Here is a 20,208-nt window from a genome sequence, read left to right as displayed (position 1 = left end):
AAAGAGTCCAGTCCCCGGACACCTCCATGCAGATCATGCAACAAGTATCCTTCTCTTTCTGGGCCCGCCAGGCTGTGGGCGGAGTCTAACCGTGCTCTGTGGGCCGGCACCAGGTCGCGTGAGTGCGGATGCCGAGTGCGCGATGTGGAGCGATGTCTCCATATCGGGGCTGCTGCCCGCACTGTGTCTGCAGCATCGCAGTTAGAAGCTGATTGGCACAATTTGAATAGAATGAATTCAAAATGGCTTCACTGCAATATGGAGACTAAGAACCATTAAGATTAATACTAGTATTCAACGTGGTTTATTACTATATATATATATATATATATATATATATATATATATATATATATATATTGTGCCCTCCTTAACTAGTTAGTTAAAAATGTGGATATAAAGAACCAACATGAAAAAGGAATGAAGGAATGCTATGTACATAAGTATAATTGAACGATGTTTGTGTGTGTGTGTGTGTGTCTGTTCCACAATAACTCTCGAATGCTTTAACTAATAAAACCTCAAACTTTGCACACTACCTTATCATCATAAGGGACAATGTAAGTTCGAAGATGGGTTTAATCGGACGAGCCCTTAAGGGTGCTGTCATAAGCATCCATGCTATTACTTTTGTTTTCATGCATTGTGATATGTTGTTGGAAAGCGTATGACTTTCTGAATACAACACAATAAACAGATTCCCTTAATTAGACCCTTACAGGCCTATAAGGGTCCATTAAATGGAAAACATTTTCACAAAACTTTTGACAAACTGAAATTAATAAGCGACTCATCGGCAGAGTGGCCTGTGAATAGTTGGAGACTTGCTCTGGCTGCTGCAGCAGCTTTTGCCCTGCTGTGGTTGGGAAGGGTAGGTGGAATAAGCATAAACTTTTGCCTATCCGTCGGACGGGCCTTAAGAGTAGCGTCTAATATTTACAAAAGTGTTTCCCAATCTCAGACCTCAAGGCATACTAGGAAAAAACATTTTGTATCCCAATTGCACACATAGGGGCAGATGTATTAAGCCTTAACAAGAGATAAATGCAAGGGTGATAAGGAGAGATAAACATCCAGCCAATGACTTTTTTCAAACACAGCCTGTTAACATGGCATTTAGCAGGTGATTGGCTGGGCATTTATCTCTCCTTACCACCCTTGCATTTATCTCTTGTTAAGGCTTAATACAGCTGCCCCTGAGTGAGAAATATCTACATAATAATCAGATAATACAGAGATCTTGGTTGTATATATCTACAGGTGTAGGCATACTAAAGGCCCCCATACACTATGCGATTTTGGGCCGATTTCATCCGATTTCGGCACTTTGTGCCGATAACCGGGTGAAATCGGCCCAAAATCGCAGGACTGTGACATCTGATCCGATCCGATGCGCGGTCCCGTGCGCATCGGATCGGATCAGGGAGGTCGGACGGTCAGTACATACGATCACGTCCGGCCTCCCTGTTAGCTGGCTGCGCCGGTGAGTGCTGACCTGGGGGCGGTGTGGTCAGCAGCAGGGCTCATCAGGGGGACGCCGGAGCGGGCAGCGGGTCCTGACGCTGTAACTAGCCGGCGGCGCCTGTGTGTGATGATCTGGCCGGGCGCTGTGATCATTCACATATATCATTCAGCAGCGCTGCGGGACGGACGGGGCCGGGCAGTGGCGGGTATTATATTTTTAAAACACCTGTCAAATGACTAGCCGTTCTCTGATTGGCTGAGAGCTCTCAGCCAACGGTCAGTCATTGGCTGAGAGCTCTCAGCCAATCAGAGAACGGCTAGTCATTTGACAGGTGTTTTAAAAATATAATACCTGCCACTGCCCGGCCCCGTCCGTCCCGCAGCGCTGCTGAATGATATATATGAATGATCACAGCGCCCGGCCAGATCATCACACACAGGCACTTAGTTACAGCGCCAGGACCCGCTGCCCGCTCCGGCGTCCCCCTGATGAGCCCTACTGCTGACCACACCGCCCCCAGGTCAGCACTCAGTACCCCCGCTGCCCGCCCCACTGCTGCCCCTGATCACCACCGGCCCCCATGCCCCTCACCGCCCACCCCCTGCCCCTCACCGCCCGCTGCAGCTCCCTGTACATGTGATAAATTGCAAGCGATTTATCACATGTAAAATTTGGCTCATCAAGTGCCAAATTGTATGTGAGCCTCCCGGGGAGCTGCCGGGCGGCTCACAGGAGTATTGGGTCCGACTTGTCCTAATGTATGGGGGCCTTAACAGTACAGGTTTTAGTGATGTCCATGTTGAGCACAGATAGATATATAAAAATATCTTAAGTACCTGTGCTCAAGCACGGCTATTCTTAAACTAACGACTGTTAGGGGTAAATTTGCTAAAGCTTCTAAAAGTGAAGAGTTGATGTTGCCCATGGCGATCAGATTCTGTTAGCCAGAATCTGATTGGTTGCTATGGGCAATATCACCTCTTTTCATTTCAGAAGCCTTAGTAAACTTACCCCCTAATTTGCCTTGTGGACCAAGGGAGGAAAACAGAGATATGTAAAAAATATTAATATTACCTCCACAAAGCTTCCCTTCGTGTCTCTCACAGCTGGCGTCATCGCACTCACAATAGTCTCCTCGCACATTCTCGTTACACGCACAGCGTCCACATTCGCATCTCCCGCGCCCATTACATGGCAATGAGCCCTTTGTCATGCAGTTTACTTCTGCATCAAGTTTCTTTTTTGCGCATTCACAGTTCTTTCCTTGATAGCCATCAGCGCAGCTACAAGACAAACCTGCATTTAGTAATGTACCTGCCACAATACACAGACTGTTCCGTTGGTATGCTATTGTGCTACAAAATAAAGCTAAAGGCAATTTAAATATGACTGAAGATGACAAAACAAGTAAACCTGGTCTGAAATGAATTCGATTTTGGTGGTTCCAGGTATACAGATAAACACCTGATATTCTACGGACATTACTGTTTTGAAAGATTGGTGAATCTGATCATCATTATTCATGTAGGCATAGGGGAAATGTGTTTAATATATTTTAGGCATTTCCAGAAGTCCTGATTTGGACATAAATGACAAAAATAACCACTTTCGTTGTCACAATCCAATCACTGACTGTCCCACCACACTTTCGGGATACAGTGATTGGGTCGACAAGCACTGGGTCAACACCATTAGGTCAACATGCAGAAAGGTCAACATGGGACTTTGTCAACAGCTCATTAGGTCGACACAAGAATTAGATCGACATGGGCAAGGTCGACAGTCATAATGTTGACGTGGGGTTTTTCACTGCTTTTTGAGCCGACATGTGCCGACAGGCGGTATTTCATGCCCTGCCATCCACTAGGGCGTGGTGGGAGAATAAAATAGTGTCCTGAGTTGAGCGTGCCATGCGAGGGGATGCGGTGCTACGGTTCAGTGTCCATGTTGACTGTGTCGAAATTCGGGTAAAAAAACAGTGAAAAACCCCATGTCGACAGTTTGACTGCCGACCTTGCCCCTGTCTACCTATTGCTTGTGTCGACGTAGACCCATGTTGACCTAGACCTGATGGTGTCGACCCAATGCTTGTCGACCATTCTCTTGTCGACCAAATGATCCATAACCACACTTTCCATGCATGGAGTTAATCTTTACAGGGAACATGGTATTGGGACTTTACTGGCAAATGGAAACCCTGCCATTGTCAACCCATACATAAATGCGCAATGTACAGTATTGCTTCCATCCTCAATGACCAGATAGATGTGGCGGCATGATATAATATCCTCTCCCTGATCAACAACCTGCTCCAATCCATGGCTGTACTCTGTGATTTAGAACTAGAAGTTCTCATTTATTTTGCTCCTTCTAAAACATAATAGTTAGAATATCATTGTTGCTATGGGCAATATCCCAGTACTCCCATCTTTGCTATTCAGTTAATAGATCTAGAGTAAAAAGAGAGACAGTCAATAGGTTGCCCCAAAATGATTGACATGCAAAGTTAAACAATACCTAAGGTCAACATATTCAAAAGGTTGACACGACTATGACTACGGACTATGATTTTGAATAGTAAACTTACACAAAGCATGCTGAGCAAACCGAGCCTGTGAGGTTAAACCTTTCCACTAATTACACTCATTTGGCTCAGATATGGTGAAACATTCAAAATGCCCCCTCCCCAAGAAAAAAAAAAAAACAACAAACTTTTTTTTTTTGTCGACCATTTTCAAGTTGAACTATTGACCTCTTGCATGTCAAACATTTGGATGTTGACATATTAATTGTCTAACTTTCTACTGTAGATCTAATGAACCACGACCCTTTCAAAAATCAGTTGATCACTATCACCAGGAGCGAGCCCATTTGTGTGATTACACCATTTGTTGTGACAAATACATCCCACTAGTTAGACAGACGTATTGATCTATATTGAGTAGCTCGACCCTGCAGAAGTCACCTTTAAAATCGATATGTCTCAAACTTCCAGTAGCGGCATCCCAATGTATCCTGAAATGAGTAATAGGGATATGTACTAGAGCAAGGGTTGGGCTACAGGAAGGGTGGGTTAGGATCACCGTACTCCAGGCATTCCCAACCACGGTCCTCAAGGCACACCAGCAGTGCAGGTTTTAGTGATATCCAGGCTTCAGCACAGATGGTTTAATCAGAATCCCTCAGATACTAATTAAGTCACCTGTGCTCAAGTCTGGATATCTACAAAACCTGCACTGTTGGTGTGCCTTGAGGACCGTGGTTGGGAATGCCTGCCGTACTCACCAAAATCCATCTGGATTTTGACCATCTTGATACCAATTGTGGCCACTGGGATACTTACTGCCAGAACATTGTACACAACCCTTATAATCACCTGCAGATGCCACAGCTGTAATTCCCCTGAGCTCCACTGCAGTAACTGGAGAATACTTCCTCATCATCACATTTACAGTCACACAAAGGTTCCACTTCCACATGTATTTCCTCACTGAATCCCAGCACTCGGAGCTGGAAGCTCTGTGTTCCATCCTGACATGTCTTCTTATCCATCCATAATGTCACATCAAAATCCACCTACAGGCAAGAAGTAGTCTCACTTTTCAATCACCAGTTCTCAAATGTGTCCAATAACGAGTCTTGGTCAAGATTAATCAAATACATTTTTATTAGTTATTAGTCAGCCTGCTCGAGGAAAAAGCTTTGAAAGCTAGTCTGCTTCCTTCCGTGTTTGTGCATTTGTGAGAAAGATGTAGATTCACTCTCTGCCAGCAGATGGCAGTGCTTCGGAGACTCACGCACACTAGACCTATAAAGATGATTGTATTCTGTACATGCTGCTTGTTACTTTAAATGCATTAGCCATGGGGTAGATATGCTAAACCTTGAGATACAGTGTGGAGAGAGAGAGTACCTGTTGATTTTTCCTAAAAACATACATTTTTGGACAGATCGGACTTGCTCTGGGGTACGAGAAAAAAAGGTACTTGTTTCCTAGCACGGCGCCCACGTACGCAAGGGGCGGCAGTACGCTTCCTCTGACCTTTTCATAACCCTACTATCCACGTCGGCGTGGAGTTGATTTTATAAAGTGTGGCGAGCGCAGCGAGCCACCGAGCCCGAAGTGTGGCGAGCGGACGCGTATACCTGTAAAGTTATGTGCGTCCCCTCGCGGGGCTCGCTGCGCTCGCCACGCTTTGGGCTCGGTGGCTAGCTGCGCTCGCCACACTTTATAAAATCAACTCCGCGTCGACGTGGTTAGTAGAGGTATGAAAAGGTCGGAGGACACGTACCACCGCCCCTTGCGGGCTCGCTGCGCTTGCCACGCTTCGGGTTGGCGTCAATAGTGGGGTGGCGTTAACAATGGGGGGGGCATTTCAAACATGAGGGGGGGTTTGGTATTAAAATGAGGGGTTTTGGGCCTTTTTACATTGAAATCAATGTAAAATCGGGTCTCAGGGACCATTTTACATTGATTCCAATGTAAAAATCGGGTCGATCGCGTCGCATGCGATTTGGTTGGCATGCGATGCGATCGACGCGATTTTTCCAACTCAATGGATACAATTAAAATCGGTGGTGACGTGCTAGGAAACAAGTACCAAAAAAATGACTATAAAAATCACAGCATCGCATTTTCTCTCCTTTGACTGAATAGAAAAAAATCCGGCAACTGCAGGAAAAACCGAGCACCGTAAAACCCGGCTTCTCTAAACTTCCTGCTCTCTAATGAATCTCCCTCTTTAAGGGCCAGATGTATCAAGCTAGAAAAAGTGGAGAGTGATAAACAACCAGCTACTACCTGTCATCTTTCAAACTCAGCCTATAACCTGCCAGGTAGGAGCTGATTGGCTGGCTGTTTATCACTCTCCATTTTTTCACTTTTTAAATCTTGATACATCTGGTCCATAGTCTAGTAATCGTCTTTTTGCTACCACACTTTGGGCCTGATTCAAACCTGTTTGCTAGCCTGCGTCTATTCACAACATATGCTCTCGAATGCGGCCGAAGGGGAAGGAAATTATTAGCAAATAAAAGTCAGTCTAAAGTGACTTTTATTTCCGCCACTGATCGCCGTAAATGGGGCAGGCGCTGAAGTCATGTGATGTCAGTTGCCTGCCCCAAGCAGGCAATACCACACCTGCGTTCCCAGGGGAACACCCAACGTTTTCATGGGGACACCCATAAGATGCTGGCCATTCCTATGATGCCACCTCCTGCCCGCCCCCCTCCTTCCCCTGCCTGTGCAAACGCCTCGGCGAGTGTGCCGTTCACACATGGGGTCTGCACACGCACATATACGTGCCTGCGCAGAGCCTCCACTATCGAAAGAGGGGCTGAATTTGGACTCATATGAGCAGGTCTGAATTGCCCCTTTATTAAGTCAGTGCCAGATATTGTGTGTGCTATCTACTTACTGTTTGGTTTATTTTAACCCCTGAGCAGTGACCTTGGGGCTGCCCCTCAGTAGCTGAGTCAGGACAGTGCGAATCATAAGAGATGTGAATTCCTTTTGGTAGATTTGCGTGTTCCAAATTCACAGTGGAAGATAAATTCTAGGAGATACAAAATAAAATATTAACAGTACTCTGCTTAAATTCAGTCACAGATAAAAATAAACATTATCATCATTGTATAGTACCTATAAACTGTTTGTTTGTTTGTTTTTATTTAGGAAAAAACAAAACCTATAAGCACAGCATTACTTGGCTACTTTTGAAAACTAGTTTCAGGTAGATTATAGTTGGTAATAGAATTTTGCAAGGCGCCCCATTGAGGGGGCGTGTCATGCTCCACCTAAAAGGCGTGTCTAGTTCCATATATGGAGAGATTGTGAAAATAGATTGTGAACGTGGCACCTAGAAGCGTGGGTGTGTACTGCTACATCTGAGAGGAATCTTTTCTAATGACTTATATCCAAATGTAGATGATCCCCAAAGCAGTTAGTAAGAGATACTATACTTGGTAAAGTGCTGGGAAATGGTGCTGATGATTCAATGTAAATGTATCTATCTCTCATTCCTTTTCCCCCCCAAATATGTAACAGTGTAATGTGGGCCAGGTGAAATGAAGGAGATTGCTAGACTAATGAGGTAGAGAGGCAGATTGCTGTTATTTCAGGGAGTCTCCTGCAGAATGCAGGAGGGTAGGCAGCTATGCAACAAGTACAGCATAATCAGGTGGACTTTAAAATGTCATCCTTAAAAGCGACACATTCATGGGTGAGCTGAAATACTCTGTTCCCCTACTTCAGGGCTCTAAAGCTGCACTAAGGGCCTCTTTCATTTGCACAGCTGCAAGGAAGTGGTCTGTAGGAGATATATGCTCCTTGCAAGCATTTGCAACATTGGAGTGCTGCGTATGAGGATGCAGCCTTGGATCACCATCACGACCATCCCAGCCATCGATCGTAATTTGTGATGTTTTTAGGCATCGGTCAGTCCCCTGTCTGCCACCCCCAATGCTGCAGCATGTCAATCATATGGAATGCAATCCCATCCCCTGTTATTCTGTCTGCAGCTGTACATCATTATCATTTGGACATGCACCTACTCTAAGCTGGGTGCAAATGATCCATCTAAAACAGGAGTCCTATCAGTGGCCTAAAATGGCACTGCAGCCCAAGCTCTGGCTTAAGGGAGCCAACGTTGTGGGGTGACAGGATCTCTGCCCAGGATTCCAACGGGTCTGGACTTCCGTATAGGATCTGCTGAAAATGTCCCTCCAAAATGTCCATCACCTTGGAGGAGACAGATGCTAGCAGTCCTACTGGACAGATGGATAGATGCTAGAGGTCCTACTGGGTAGCATATATCGCTGCCCGGAAGTTATGGATTCAGGGTAGCGATATATATATATATATATATATTTATATTGGCCCTGGCATTGGGCATGTAACTCCCTGGCAATGAGCATATAACCCCCTGGTAACAAGAAAAAAACCACTGGCAATGAATAAGGAATCCCTGAAAATGAGCATGATACCACTGGCTACGAGAACGTAACTCCTGGCAGCAAGCACAAAACCCCTGGCAACAAGCATGTAACTTCTGTCAATAAGCATAAGACCCCTGGCAATGAGCATTTAGGTAAAAAAATATAATAGATGTATGGGGGGGCAACAGAATGTTTTTGGGCATGTTGGCGCAAAATTTCTAGTTATGCCACTGAGCCCTATCCCCACATGCATGCTGATGAAGTTGGCTAATGCTCAAGACATTCCCATGACACCCCCACTAGATAAAATGTGTGCAGTCACCAATCTCTTTCTCTACGGGTCCTGGGCTGCATGATGAAACTCAGGTTCTTGGTGGGCACACGACATTACCGCCAGGGCCGACACCAGGGGGGTTCTGTGGATATAGCTCTCCTGGGCCCCTGCCTCTGGAAGGGCCCGGGCAGCTCATTTTGCCCACAGCAAACCCCCCCCCTCCCCCCCCCCCCTCCGACTGCCTCCTCTGTGCTGCCTGAGCTGCCTCTGTGCACTGACGAAGCACAGGCTTCGGCGGCCAATTTAAATGTTGCACCAGCCTTTGAGCCAATCAGAGCTTGTGTACCGTTAGCCAATCAGAGTGGCTACAAGAGCTCTGATCGGCTGCATTTTAATTGCCCACCGGGGTCCTGCATTGAAGAAGCCTGTGCTTCGGGACCTGCAGGGGATGTGGGAGCAGGAGTCAGGCGGTAAGTAAAGGGAGGCGGGGGGAGATGGGGGGGGGGTTTGATGGGGCGCACCAGCAAGACAGTTAGCCCTGATTGGAGGTGATTAAGTACTGGCTAAAGAGGTCATCTGCAATTTTTTTGTTCAAAGAGAAATAATTAAACAACAAAACTGTTCAAACGAATAAGCATGTAACAATAGTTAGAAAACTGTTCCGTTACAACAAATACCTATAGACCCCTTACGTTGTAGGCATGAGATATAAGATTAACCACATTACTGGAATCTTCACTTAATTCTCCAACTGCAGATTTAGGAATCAGCTCACAGAGCTCCTATGATAAAAATAAATACGCAACATTAGGGCACACATGCATTTATTACAGGGCAACACAAGGAAACAACAGTATTTCAGTTCCACTTATCATTTCTGAACCATTTCTTCCATTAAGTTACTTGTTGGTTAAGCAATAAGGGCAGAATGCCTCATGTACAGCATGTGATACATCCCAGGCAGTAGAGAGCCTAGTCAGACCCAGATATTTCTCTGGGGGTGTGGCCTAATTAAAGGAGTGTGGCCATGCACCCTTAAAATAAAATACAGAAAGTGTGCAAGACTATATGTGAGTATAAACAAAGGGACAGCTCTTCCGGTAAGAGTCCTCCTTTGCCTTTTGAAGATTTACAGGTTTATAAGTTGCTCACGTGCCGGCTGTTGTGGGGAAGAGTTATGGATTCTGTGTCAATAAGACCATAGGCCACTATAGGTAATGCCATCTATAGGTCTATAAAGGGGCATACACACAGGGTGATTTTAGCCCCTTTTCTAAGCAATCTAAAAGTAATTAAGGGCAGTAAATACATAGTAAGTGAAGAGAAAAGGGGCAGTGTAACAGTAAGTGTAGGAGAAATGAGCAGTGTAACAGTAAGTGTAGGAGAAATGAGCAGTGTAACAGTAAATATAGGAAACGGGAGCAGTGTAACAGTAAATATAGGAAACAGGAGCAGTGTAACAGTAAATATAGGAAACGGGAGCAGTATAACAGTAAATATAGGAAAGAGAAGCAGTATAACAGTAAATATAGGAAAGAGGAGCAGTATAACAGTAAATATAGGAAAGAGAAGCAGTATAACAGTAAATATAGGAAAGATAGATAGATAAATAATATTGTATATTGTGTCTCTGTCAATTGATATGAAATTTTTGCCTATTTACTTCTTTTTTTATAGAAGCAGTATAACAGTAATTATAGGAAACGGGAGCAGTATAACAGTAAATATAGGAAAAAGGAGCAGTATAACAGTAAATATAGGAAACAGGAGCAGTATAACGGTAAATATAGGAAAGAGGAGCAGTATAACAGTAATTATAGGAAACGGGAGCAGTATAACAGTAAATATAGGAAACAGGAGCAGTAGAACAGTAAATATAGGAAAGAGGAGCAGTATAACAGTAAATATAGGAAACGGGAGCAGTATTAAAGTAAATATAGGAAATAGAAGCAGTATAACAGTAATTATAGGAAACGGGAGCAGTATAACAGTAAATATAGGAAAGAGGAGCAGTATAACAGTAAATATAGGAAAGAGGAGCAGTATAACAGTAAATATAGGAAATGGGAGCAGTATAACAGTAAATAAAGGAAAAAGGAGCAGTATAACGGTAAATATAGGAAAGAGGAGCAGTATAACGGTAAATATAGGAAAGAGAAGCAGTATAACAGTAAATATAGGAAAGAGGAGCAGTATAACAGTAAATATAGGAATGGGAGCAGTATAACAGTAAATAAAGGAAAAAGGAGAAGTATAAAAGCAGGGCCGAAACTAGGGTTTCCGGCGCCCGGGGCAAGGCAGTCTTTTGGTGCCCCCCCCCCCCCCCCTAGTGATGCTGCTGCGCGCCGGAGGCGTGCCTAAATTTTCGGGGGGGGGGGGGGGGGGGGTGTGGCCTAATTTGGGGGCGTGGTCTATAATCGCTGCTCTCCCGCGAGGCCACACCCCCATTTTGCCGCTATACAATGACAATGCTGGCAATACGGGCACAATGCTGGCAATGCAATGACAATACTGGCAATACGGGCACAATGCTGGCAATACAGGGACAATGCTGCCAATACAGGGACAATGCTGCCAATACGGGGACAATGCTGCCAATACGGGGACAATGCTGCCAATACGGGCACAATGCTGGCAATACGGGCACAATGCTGGCAATACGGGGACAATGCTGGCAATACAATGACAATGCTGGCAATACGGGCACAATGCTGGCAATACGGGCACAATGCTGGCAATACGGGCACAATGCTGGCAATACGGGGACAATGCTGCCAATACAGGGACAATGCTGCCAATACAGGGACAATGAAGACACATTCTGCTCACCTGGACTCTCTCCAGGGACAGCCCTTGCTCGACAGCCCCTGCTCAGGTGTGGGGTGCGGCGTCAGGCAGCTCCTTCACTTAGCGGGTGGGAGGGCAGGCAGCTCCTTCACTTAGCGGGTGGGAGGGCGGGCAGCTCCTTCACTTAGCGGGTGGGAGGACGGGCAGGAGGGTGGCCGGGAAGCTCCTTCACTCGGCGGACGGGCTTGGCGCGCGCGGCGTCTCCACATGATCACGCTGGCCGCGTCGTCAGCCCCCGCCCCCGTGAGGCGCCGCGATAGGACGCTCGCTCGTCAGGGGAAGGAGACGTCATGTCTCACTTCCCCTGGCATATTTACACAAATACTGTGAGGTCCGGAGCGGTCCGCCAGTTGCCGGTCCCTGCGCTACAGCGTCCCCGGACCTCACAGCGCCCCTCACCTCCAGCGCCCGGTGCGCGTGACCCCCCAGCCCCCCCCTAGTTACGGCCCTGATAAAAGTAAATATAGGAAAGAGGAGCAGTATAACAGTAAATATAGGAAAGAGGAGCAGTATAACAGTAAATATAGGAAACGGGAGCAGTATAACGGTAAATAAAGGAAAAAGGAGCAGTATAACGGTAAATATAGGAAAGAGGAGCAGTATAACAGTAAATATGGGAAAGAGGAGTAGTATAACGGTAAATATAGGAAACGGGAGCAGTATAACATAGTAAATGAAGGAAACAGGAGCAGTATAACAGTAAATATAGGAAACGGGAGCAGTACAACAGTAAATATAGGAAACGGAAGCAGTATAACAGTAAATATAGGAAATGGGAGCAGTATAACATAGTAAATGAAGGAAACAGGAGCAGTATAACAGTAAATATAGGAAACGGGAGCAGTATAACATAGTAAATGAAGGAAGCAGGAGCAGTATAACAGTAAATAATGAAAACAAGATCAGTATAACAGTAAATGAAGGAAGCAGGAGCAGTATAACAGTAAATATAGGAAAGAGGAGCAGTACAACAGTAAATATAGGAAAGAGGAGCAGTATAACAGTAAATATAGGAATTGGGAGCAGTATAACATGGTAAATGAGGGAAACAGGAGCAGTATAACAGTAAATATAGGAAACAGGAGCAGTACAACAGTAAATATAGGAAACAGGAGCAGTATAACGGTAAATATCGGAAATGGGAGCAGTATAAAAGTAAATATAGGAAACGGGAGCAGTATAACAGTAAATAATGAAAACAAGATCAGTATAACAGTAAATGAAGGAAGCAGGAGCATTATAACAGTAAATATAGGAAAGAGGAGCAGTACAACAGTAAATATAGGAAAGAGGAGCAGTATAACCGTAAATATAGGAAAGAGGAGCACTATAACATAGTAAATGAATTTAGGAAACATGAGCAGTATGGGTAGGATGCTTTAACATGAAAATGTGGTAAAAACCCAGTTATTGTGGTTTTTACCACATTTTTGTATTCTCTAAACCTCCGTCATCGGGGTAGTGCTGCTGAGGGTCAAAAACAGAAGACGGATGTTAGAACAGTAAATGAAGGACACAGGAGAAGTATAAGATAATAAATGAAGGAAACAGAAGCAGTATAGCATAGTACTATAAACAAAGGAAACAGAAGCAGTATAGCATAGTACTATAAACGAAGGAAACAGGAGCAGTATAACATTATAGTAAACTAAGGAAACAGGAACAGTATAACATTATAGTAAACTAAGGAAACAGGAACAGTATTAAACCTTACAATAGCGGATGTGTGACCCTTGCATGTTATCGTTGACATATGTAATCTTAACACTCTATAAAAGAAATGAAGACACGGAGACATGGTTTGGCAGAAATTTGTTAGCTGAAATTTATTGAAGAAATAATTTTTAAACTAATTTTTATTTTTAATTTTTTGTTTTTTGTTTTTATTTTATTTTTAATTTTTTATTTTATTTTGTTTTTATTTTAAATGGTGGCCAAGAAAGAACGGCTATTATTAATCTCCACCCCCAAACCAACCATACGTAATTTGGCCTAACAAAGGAAAACGGTCTCCACTCAACCCACACATTGGCCGCCCACCCAGCCGGGTGGGCTTGCTATCCCCGGTCGGGTAATCTAGCAAAGGCCTAAGCCAATGAGGGGCAAGCGCACCGAAAGATACCAAATACGCCATAAACTTCAAACAACAAACGCCTAACAACTCCTAACTTGCCGTTCTTTCCCGCCTAACAGCTAATGCGATTAAAGTACCCCACTATCCTAAACCCCAAAAACAAAGAGGGACGGGAGGGTGGGGAATTTTCCAGGAGAAGAGGGAGACTCCTCCCCTCTCCTGCTGTATTAACCTAATGCTAACAAACCCAGAGCCCTAGCCATTGGCTGAAGATGTCACATGCTAAGTCTTGGTCCCACCCAGCTATTCAGTTTAAGTCACTTCATGTCTATCCTAGCCACTGCGTTGTTTTAAACCTTACAATAGCGGATGTGTGACCCTTGCATGTTATCGTTGACATATGTAATCTTAACACTCTATAAAAGAAATGAAGACACGGAGACATGGTTTGGAAGAAATTTGTTAGCTGAAATTTATTGAAGAAATAATTTTTAAACTAATTTTTATTTTTAATTTTTTGTTTTTTGTTTTTATTTTATTTTTAATTTTTTATTTTATTTTGTTTTTATTTTAAATGGTGGCCAAGAAAGAACGGCTATTATTAATCTCCACCCCCAAACCAACCATACGTAATTTGGCCTAACAAAGGAAAATGGTCTCCACTCAACCCACACATTGGCCGCCCACCCAGCCGGGTGGGCTTGCTATCCCCGGTCGGGTAATCTAGCAAAGGCCTAAGCCAATGAGGGGCAAACGCACCGAAAGATACCAAATACGCCATAAACTTCAAACAACAAACGCCTAACAACTCCTATCTTGCCGTTCTTTCCCGCCAAAGCGGGGGCACCGCTCCCGGGGACCCCGCCCCGCCACCAAACTAAACTACTGAATCTAAAACCATCAAAATATCCTCAATGAACATAACCAGACCCTCCTTAACCAAGTGAACTCCATCGGGCCTGTAGAGCTGGTGGTACCTAAACCTAATACGCTCGTGTGGGACAATGGCGCCACCTACCCCCAGCACCCATCTCGCTACTGCGGAGTTCAATTTCTTTCTGGATTCGTCTATGGCCTTACAATCCCTGGCACCCCTCCAACACAACCTAGGGATAACAAATGACCAGATTATAAAGCATGTGGGCCATGCCTCTTTTATAGCAGCCAGGTCACACAACATCAATGCTCTCAGCTCCAACTGGGACATTTTCCCAAGATCGTTTCCACCCAAATGGATCACCAATATTTCAGGCAATCCGAACAATCTCACCTTCATCAGGAGGAAGGCCCTTAGCTCGCGCCAGGACATTCCTCTTACTCCCAACCACCTTATCATGTTGGAGCACATAAAGATGGGCCCACCGCCCGTTGACACCAGTCTGGCCGCCCAGAACACGAAGGAGTGGCCCACTATCCATATTTTGAAACTGTCGTAGCCCAAACCTATAGGGAAAATTATTTAAAGGGGGGATTAGATAATGCACTGCTTAATTTAATCAGGTTTAATCTACTAACAGGTACATTTTAGGAGGGTCTGCCAAAAGAAAAATAATTTGGATTGGTGCACAAATTTGGTGCGATAGAACCACTTCAATACTAATTGAAGTCACTCCTGGAGACAGAGGGTAAGAGACGGACATCGGTAGGTAAGGGTAATGGATAGGTAAAGGAAAACAGGGGATTACTCGGCCGGAGAAAAAACGTCAAGACCTGCTGAGGGACTCTTAATTGGTGCCGAATTAGCCGAATTGGAATAAGCCGAATTCCGTCCGTCAGGTCAGGTAAAAAAGCGTGAAAACTCCGGACGCTGGCCCAACAACAGAGCGTAGCTAATCCCCGAGTAGGAAACTGTGGGGTAGGGGTAACACAGGAGTACAGCCACTCAGCTTTCATTGCATACGCACAGACATTAGATCAAGAGGTTAGGGCGGATATATTTCCGGTAGGTCGCGGAGCGCCAACGCCCTAGCTTCTTAATATCCTTAACTGACCAGCCAGAGCCCGCAGCTGTAGTAGCGGCGCCGATTCTAAAGGAGTGGGTGCCAAACTCCTCGGGACACAAACCCAGCTCTGCCAGGCATTTGCGCATCATCCAACTAAACTGATACCTCGTGAGTGGAGAGCCGTCATAGTGCACCAGCCAAGATTCACCTATGCTGGGCCTCACCAGAGCATAACGCTCTGCTAGCGCAACGGGGCATGCTGATGTAGGTATTACCGCGCCCAGCTGCACCCACACCCCCTTAGCTGCCTGGTCAGTTTTCGACTTTCTAAGCCTACACCAAAGGACCTCTTTCTCTATGCGTATATCTGAAACTTGCAGCGAAGCAACTTTATCCTTAGACGGGGAAACTAACTCTAATACCCGGAAAGCTCCGTGGAACGCCATTGCAAAAGCTAGGGTAAATAACAATGTCTCAAACGCGGACTCAGCAACCACTTCAACTTTACTCAAAAGAGATAATAACAGCGAGAAATGGATGGGGCGCCTATAATCAGGGGCGGCTGGCGCCAGACGCGACCAGCCCTTCATGGCCCTACGCACTAGGAAGCATTTGGTAAAGTCCTGTACGCCTTTCAGTTGTGCAAAAAAGGATATTCCTGCCAGGTAGCGCACAGCCACTGCCCTTGATTTGCCTGCATTGTAAAGCCGCCATACAAAAGAAAGCAACAGCCTTTGACCGCGTCTACCTTGCTGCCCAGCGCTTCCAGAAAAAGCCTCCCATTCCGACCACGCTTGCTGATACGTTCTGAGGGTAGCAGGCGCCACGGACAGCTCAGCTAGGCCCTCCAATCCGGCCTGATGACCTGCCAAACATAAAGTGGGCACGAGACCCCGACAGCATCAGCATCTGGAGCCAGTTCCCTAAAACGATCCCATTGAAAGCGCGATAGTGCATCCGCTACCTCATTCTGCGTACCTGGCACGTGCTTGGCTTTAAACAAAATGTTGTAGCGGAGACATTGTAGGAAAAGCTGCGCAAGTACTCTCAGGACTAGCAAGGATTTCGCTTTCTGATTATTAATTGCATGCACAGTGCTGAAATTGTCAGACCAGAAGAGTACGCTGTGGTTCGCTAAACGCTTGCCCCATATCTCCATAGCTACCATGATTGGAAACAGCTCGAGCAGAAGCATATCCTTTGTAAGCCCCTCTGAAAACCATGTTGCCGGCCAAGCTTGCGCGCACCAGCTGCCTCCTAGAAAACACCCAAAGCCGGTGGAACCGGCGGCGTCGGTGTAAAGCTGCAACCTGGAGTTGTCAAGAACCGGGGTCAGCCAAATACGAATACCGTTAAACTCTTCCAGAAAAACTGACCAGACTAAAAGGTCTCGTCTGATTTCGGCTGACAAACGCACAAAATGGTGCGCTCGTAACACCCCGGTGGTTGCTCTCTCCAGAACAGGCGGCCCATTGGGATAACCCTGCACGCAAAATTAAGCTGACCCAGAAGAGACTGCGCCTGGCGCAACGTGATCTTCCTAGCAGCGCAGCAATCAGCCACAGACTCCTTCAGCTTGCTAACCTTATCCAGAGGTAGGCAGCAATGACCCCTTATGGTATCTATTTCGATCCCTAAGAAAGACAGCGTAGTGACCGGGCCTTCCGTTTTGTCTTCTGCAATAGGCACGCCAAATAGCTGGAAGACAGAACGGGCGTGGTGCAATAAAGAAGAGCACTGACTGGAGGCGGCAGGGCCTACGCATAGGAAATCGTCCAGGTAGTGAGCGATCCCGCTCACTCTGGCCGACCTCTCAACACACCAATGCAAGAAGGTACTGAACCTCTCAAAAAAGGCACAGGATACGGAGCACCCCATCGGCAAGCACTTGTCGATGAAGTACTCGTCACCAATGCGGAAGCCCATGTACCTAAAAGCATCGGGGTGCAGCGGGAGGAGCCTAAAGGCAGACTCCACATCGATTTTGGCTAACAATGCTCCGGACCCGTACCCTCGGACCATGGCCAGGGCTTCATCGAATGATTGATACACCACTGAGCAAAATTCGGGAGGTATGGAGTAATTTACTGAGGAACCCACAGGATAAGACAAGTGCTGTATGAGCCTAAATTTACCGGGGGTCTTCTTCGGCACCACCCCAACAGGTGAAATCACCATGTTCGGTAGGGGAGGAGCTGGAAAAGGCCCGGCCATGCGGCCTAACCGTAGCTCTTTGTCCACCTTCTCTTGCAAAACAGAAGCCAGCGAACGCGCTGACTGGAGGTTCCTAAACGTACCCCCTAAAACTTCCCCCGAAATGGGAAGACGGAAACCGTGAGTAAAACCCTCTTTAATAAAGTTGGCTGCCTCTTTATCCGGGTAGCGGTCAAGCCAAGGAACCATGGCTTGTACCCGCACCGGAGTGGCTGCTCTATCTAGCATTTGTGGACGCCGCGGGCCTGGATGCTGCCGAAGCAACCGCCCCTCTAGAGGGGCGGCCACCCCGAAAGCAATGCGAGGCCGAATGGTTACCGGAACAATTAATGCATATGTGCTTGTACCGGCAGCGTTGTCCCTGGCTGCAGAAGGAATTATTGAATGCATAGCACTTCCCTTTTGCTGCGCCAGGGTTGAACGGCCTACCCCCCGCAGCGGGGCGCTTGTGGGGGACCGCCTCGCCAGATGGCCGACGCTGAGCTGCGGGAGCAGCGACAACTGTGGTAACCGGGCGTGCCGCCTCCACCGTCTCAGCATAGGCCCTGGTCAACCCCATCCAAACTTCCACATCCTTGCAGCCGAAATCCATAATATGTAAACAGTCCTGCTTACGCCTGAACTGTTCATCATATGTCCTCCAGGCGACGCCCCCGTTTGACCTATACATATCGTGAACCATATGAATATAACGAATTATATTCATATGCTCATCGGGCCTATCCTCGAGGTAGCAAGCCGCAAATACACAGAAACCAGCTAGCCAGTTATCATATGAGCGAAATGCTTCCGCCCCTACGCCCCCTTTTGCTTTGGCTGCTTTGTAGGCTTTCTTGGACTCATCGGTGAGGCTGAAAAGGTCCACAAATTCCCCTTTTTGAATTTTTGCCCTGCAACTCTCGCGCAGACCCCTAACCACTGCTGTGTAGTCGCAGTGTACTACCCCAGGAAGGTTCCTGCGTTTACGTTCCCTCCTGGACAAGGCTGCACTGCGCTTGCGCTTGCCACTGAAAGCCTGGCGGCCCGCCTCCTTCTTCGCATACTTGGCTGCACGCTTACGCGTCCTCTTAGCGCTACCTGCCTCTGAGCCGCCTGCAGAGGAGGAAGAAGAGGAGGAGGAATGGCAAGTGGAGCCTGACCCCACTGTTGATGAGCACGCCACAGAATCAGCCCTCCCCCCATCAGTAGAGTCGTCACCTGTGTCCTCTGGCTGTGCCGCCCATGTAACATCGTCTTCATCGGTATCATCTTCGGCTCTGCCTCTGCCCACTTCCTCGACATTAGCCTCGTCAGCATCTGAGGAAACAACGGACAAAGGCCGCGCGGGCCACTCATGCAGGCCACCTGCCCGCTGGCGTCTGTTACGTGCAATATTAATACAGGGTTCCCCGGGGAAACCCGGCGACCACTTGGGGCCGGGGTGTTAACCCCACCAAATGCCCGGACAAATTCGGCACAGCCCGGAATCTGCTGCCCTTTAAGAGAAGAGCCCCGCCTGCCCGAGCGGGAACCCGAGGGTTCTCCAGGACCCTCCTCCACTAGAGTGGCTAGGGCCCCCGCCACTGAAGAAAGAGCAGCGGACAACAGAGCCGGGTCGAAAGTCCCGGGGACCGGCCAAGCTCTGCTGCCCCTTCCCTGCCCCGCCGCAGAACCTTGTTGATTGCTGCGGCCTGAGGCCGCCCCCCTGCGCGCGCCCCTGACAGGGATGCCTGCAGGGTCGCCCCTCTCATGCAAACTACCCCTCTCCCATGACGGCCTATAACCATAGTAAGGAGTCTCTGGGTCTGGGGCGGGCGCTGCATCCTCCTCATAGCAATCCTCATAAGCCTCCTCATAGCCTGCCAGCTCTGAAGCAGCTGCCCCTCTATCCTGCCATACCTGAGGCCTACTGCCCCTTGAACCTGAGCCCCGCCGTCCGCGAGGACGGCTGGACCCGGCCGCCATCTTAGGTCGCGCACCTCCGGCGGCGTCTAATGGCCGCCGGGCACGACTGCTGGAATAGCTCACAGAGGCCTCAGGAGGATCCTCCTGTGTAGCCTCTTGCGCTGAGTCGCGACGGGTGCTGTCAGCAGACCTGCGCCCGCCGCGTGAAGTACCCCTGCCGCGCGTGTTGCCGCAGCCGCGCGGCGAGGTGCCGACGTCATCAGGCACCCGCCGGGACACGGCCGCAGCAGCGCGACCTCTGCTCCGGAGCCCAGAACGTGCGGCAGCGAGCCCCCGTCCGGGAACCGATGCCTCAGGCTGCTGGGGGCTGGCTACCCTCGCACCTGGCTGGGCGCGAACGGACGCGCGCCCACCTCGAACGGACCCCCTCAGCCCCGCCTGGCGGCCGGAACGCGAGGACACCGGAGCTACCGCCGCGGGTGCAGCAGCAGCCGCGCGCCTCCCTCCTGAGCCTCCGGCAGAGGCCGGGGGGCACCCGCCAGCCACCAATGGTGCCTCAGCCGTATCAGCA

At 47.6% G+C, this 20,208-nt stretch overlaps 1 protein-coding gene across 2 annotated transcripts in view; it reads right to left on the bottom strand.

Annotated features, from left to right (window-relative positions):
• The window catches only part of ITGB7 (integrin subunit beta 7), a 108,278-nt gene that overhangs the window by 13,704 nt on the left and 74,366 nt on the right, over positions 1-20,208 (bottom strand). For both annotated transcript variants that reach the window (XM_083169604.1, XM_083169605.1), the window contains exons 9-12: positions 9,368-9,457; positions 6,883-7,020; positions 4,842-5,041; positions 2,540-2,748 (exon numbers count right to left, since the gene is read on the bottom strand). In XM_083169604.1, the coding sequence (XP_083025730.1) occupies positions 2,540-2,748; positions 4,842-5,041; positions 6,883-7,020; positions 9,368-9,457 (637 nt within the window). The remainder of the gene's footprint in view (positions 1-2,539; positions 2,749-4,841; positions 5,042-6,882; positions 7,021-9,367; positions 9,458-20,208) is intronic.

The sequence above is a fragment of the Crinia signifera genome, chromosome 2, assembly GCF_055691185.1.
Source record: "Crinia signifera chromosome 2, ASM5569118v1, whole genome shotgun sequence".
NCBI classification, from domain to species: Eukaryota; Metazoa; Chordata; class Amphibia; order Anura; family Myobatrachidae; genus Crinia; species Crinia signifera.
The sequence above is the reverse complement of the archived record's forward strand: the minus strand, read 5'-3'. Positions and strand labels throughout refer to the sequence as shown.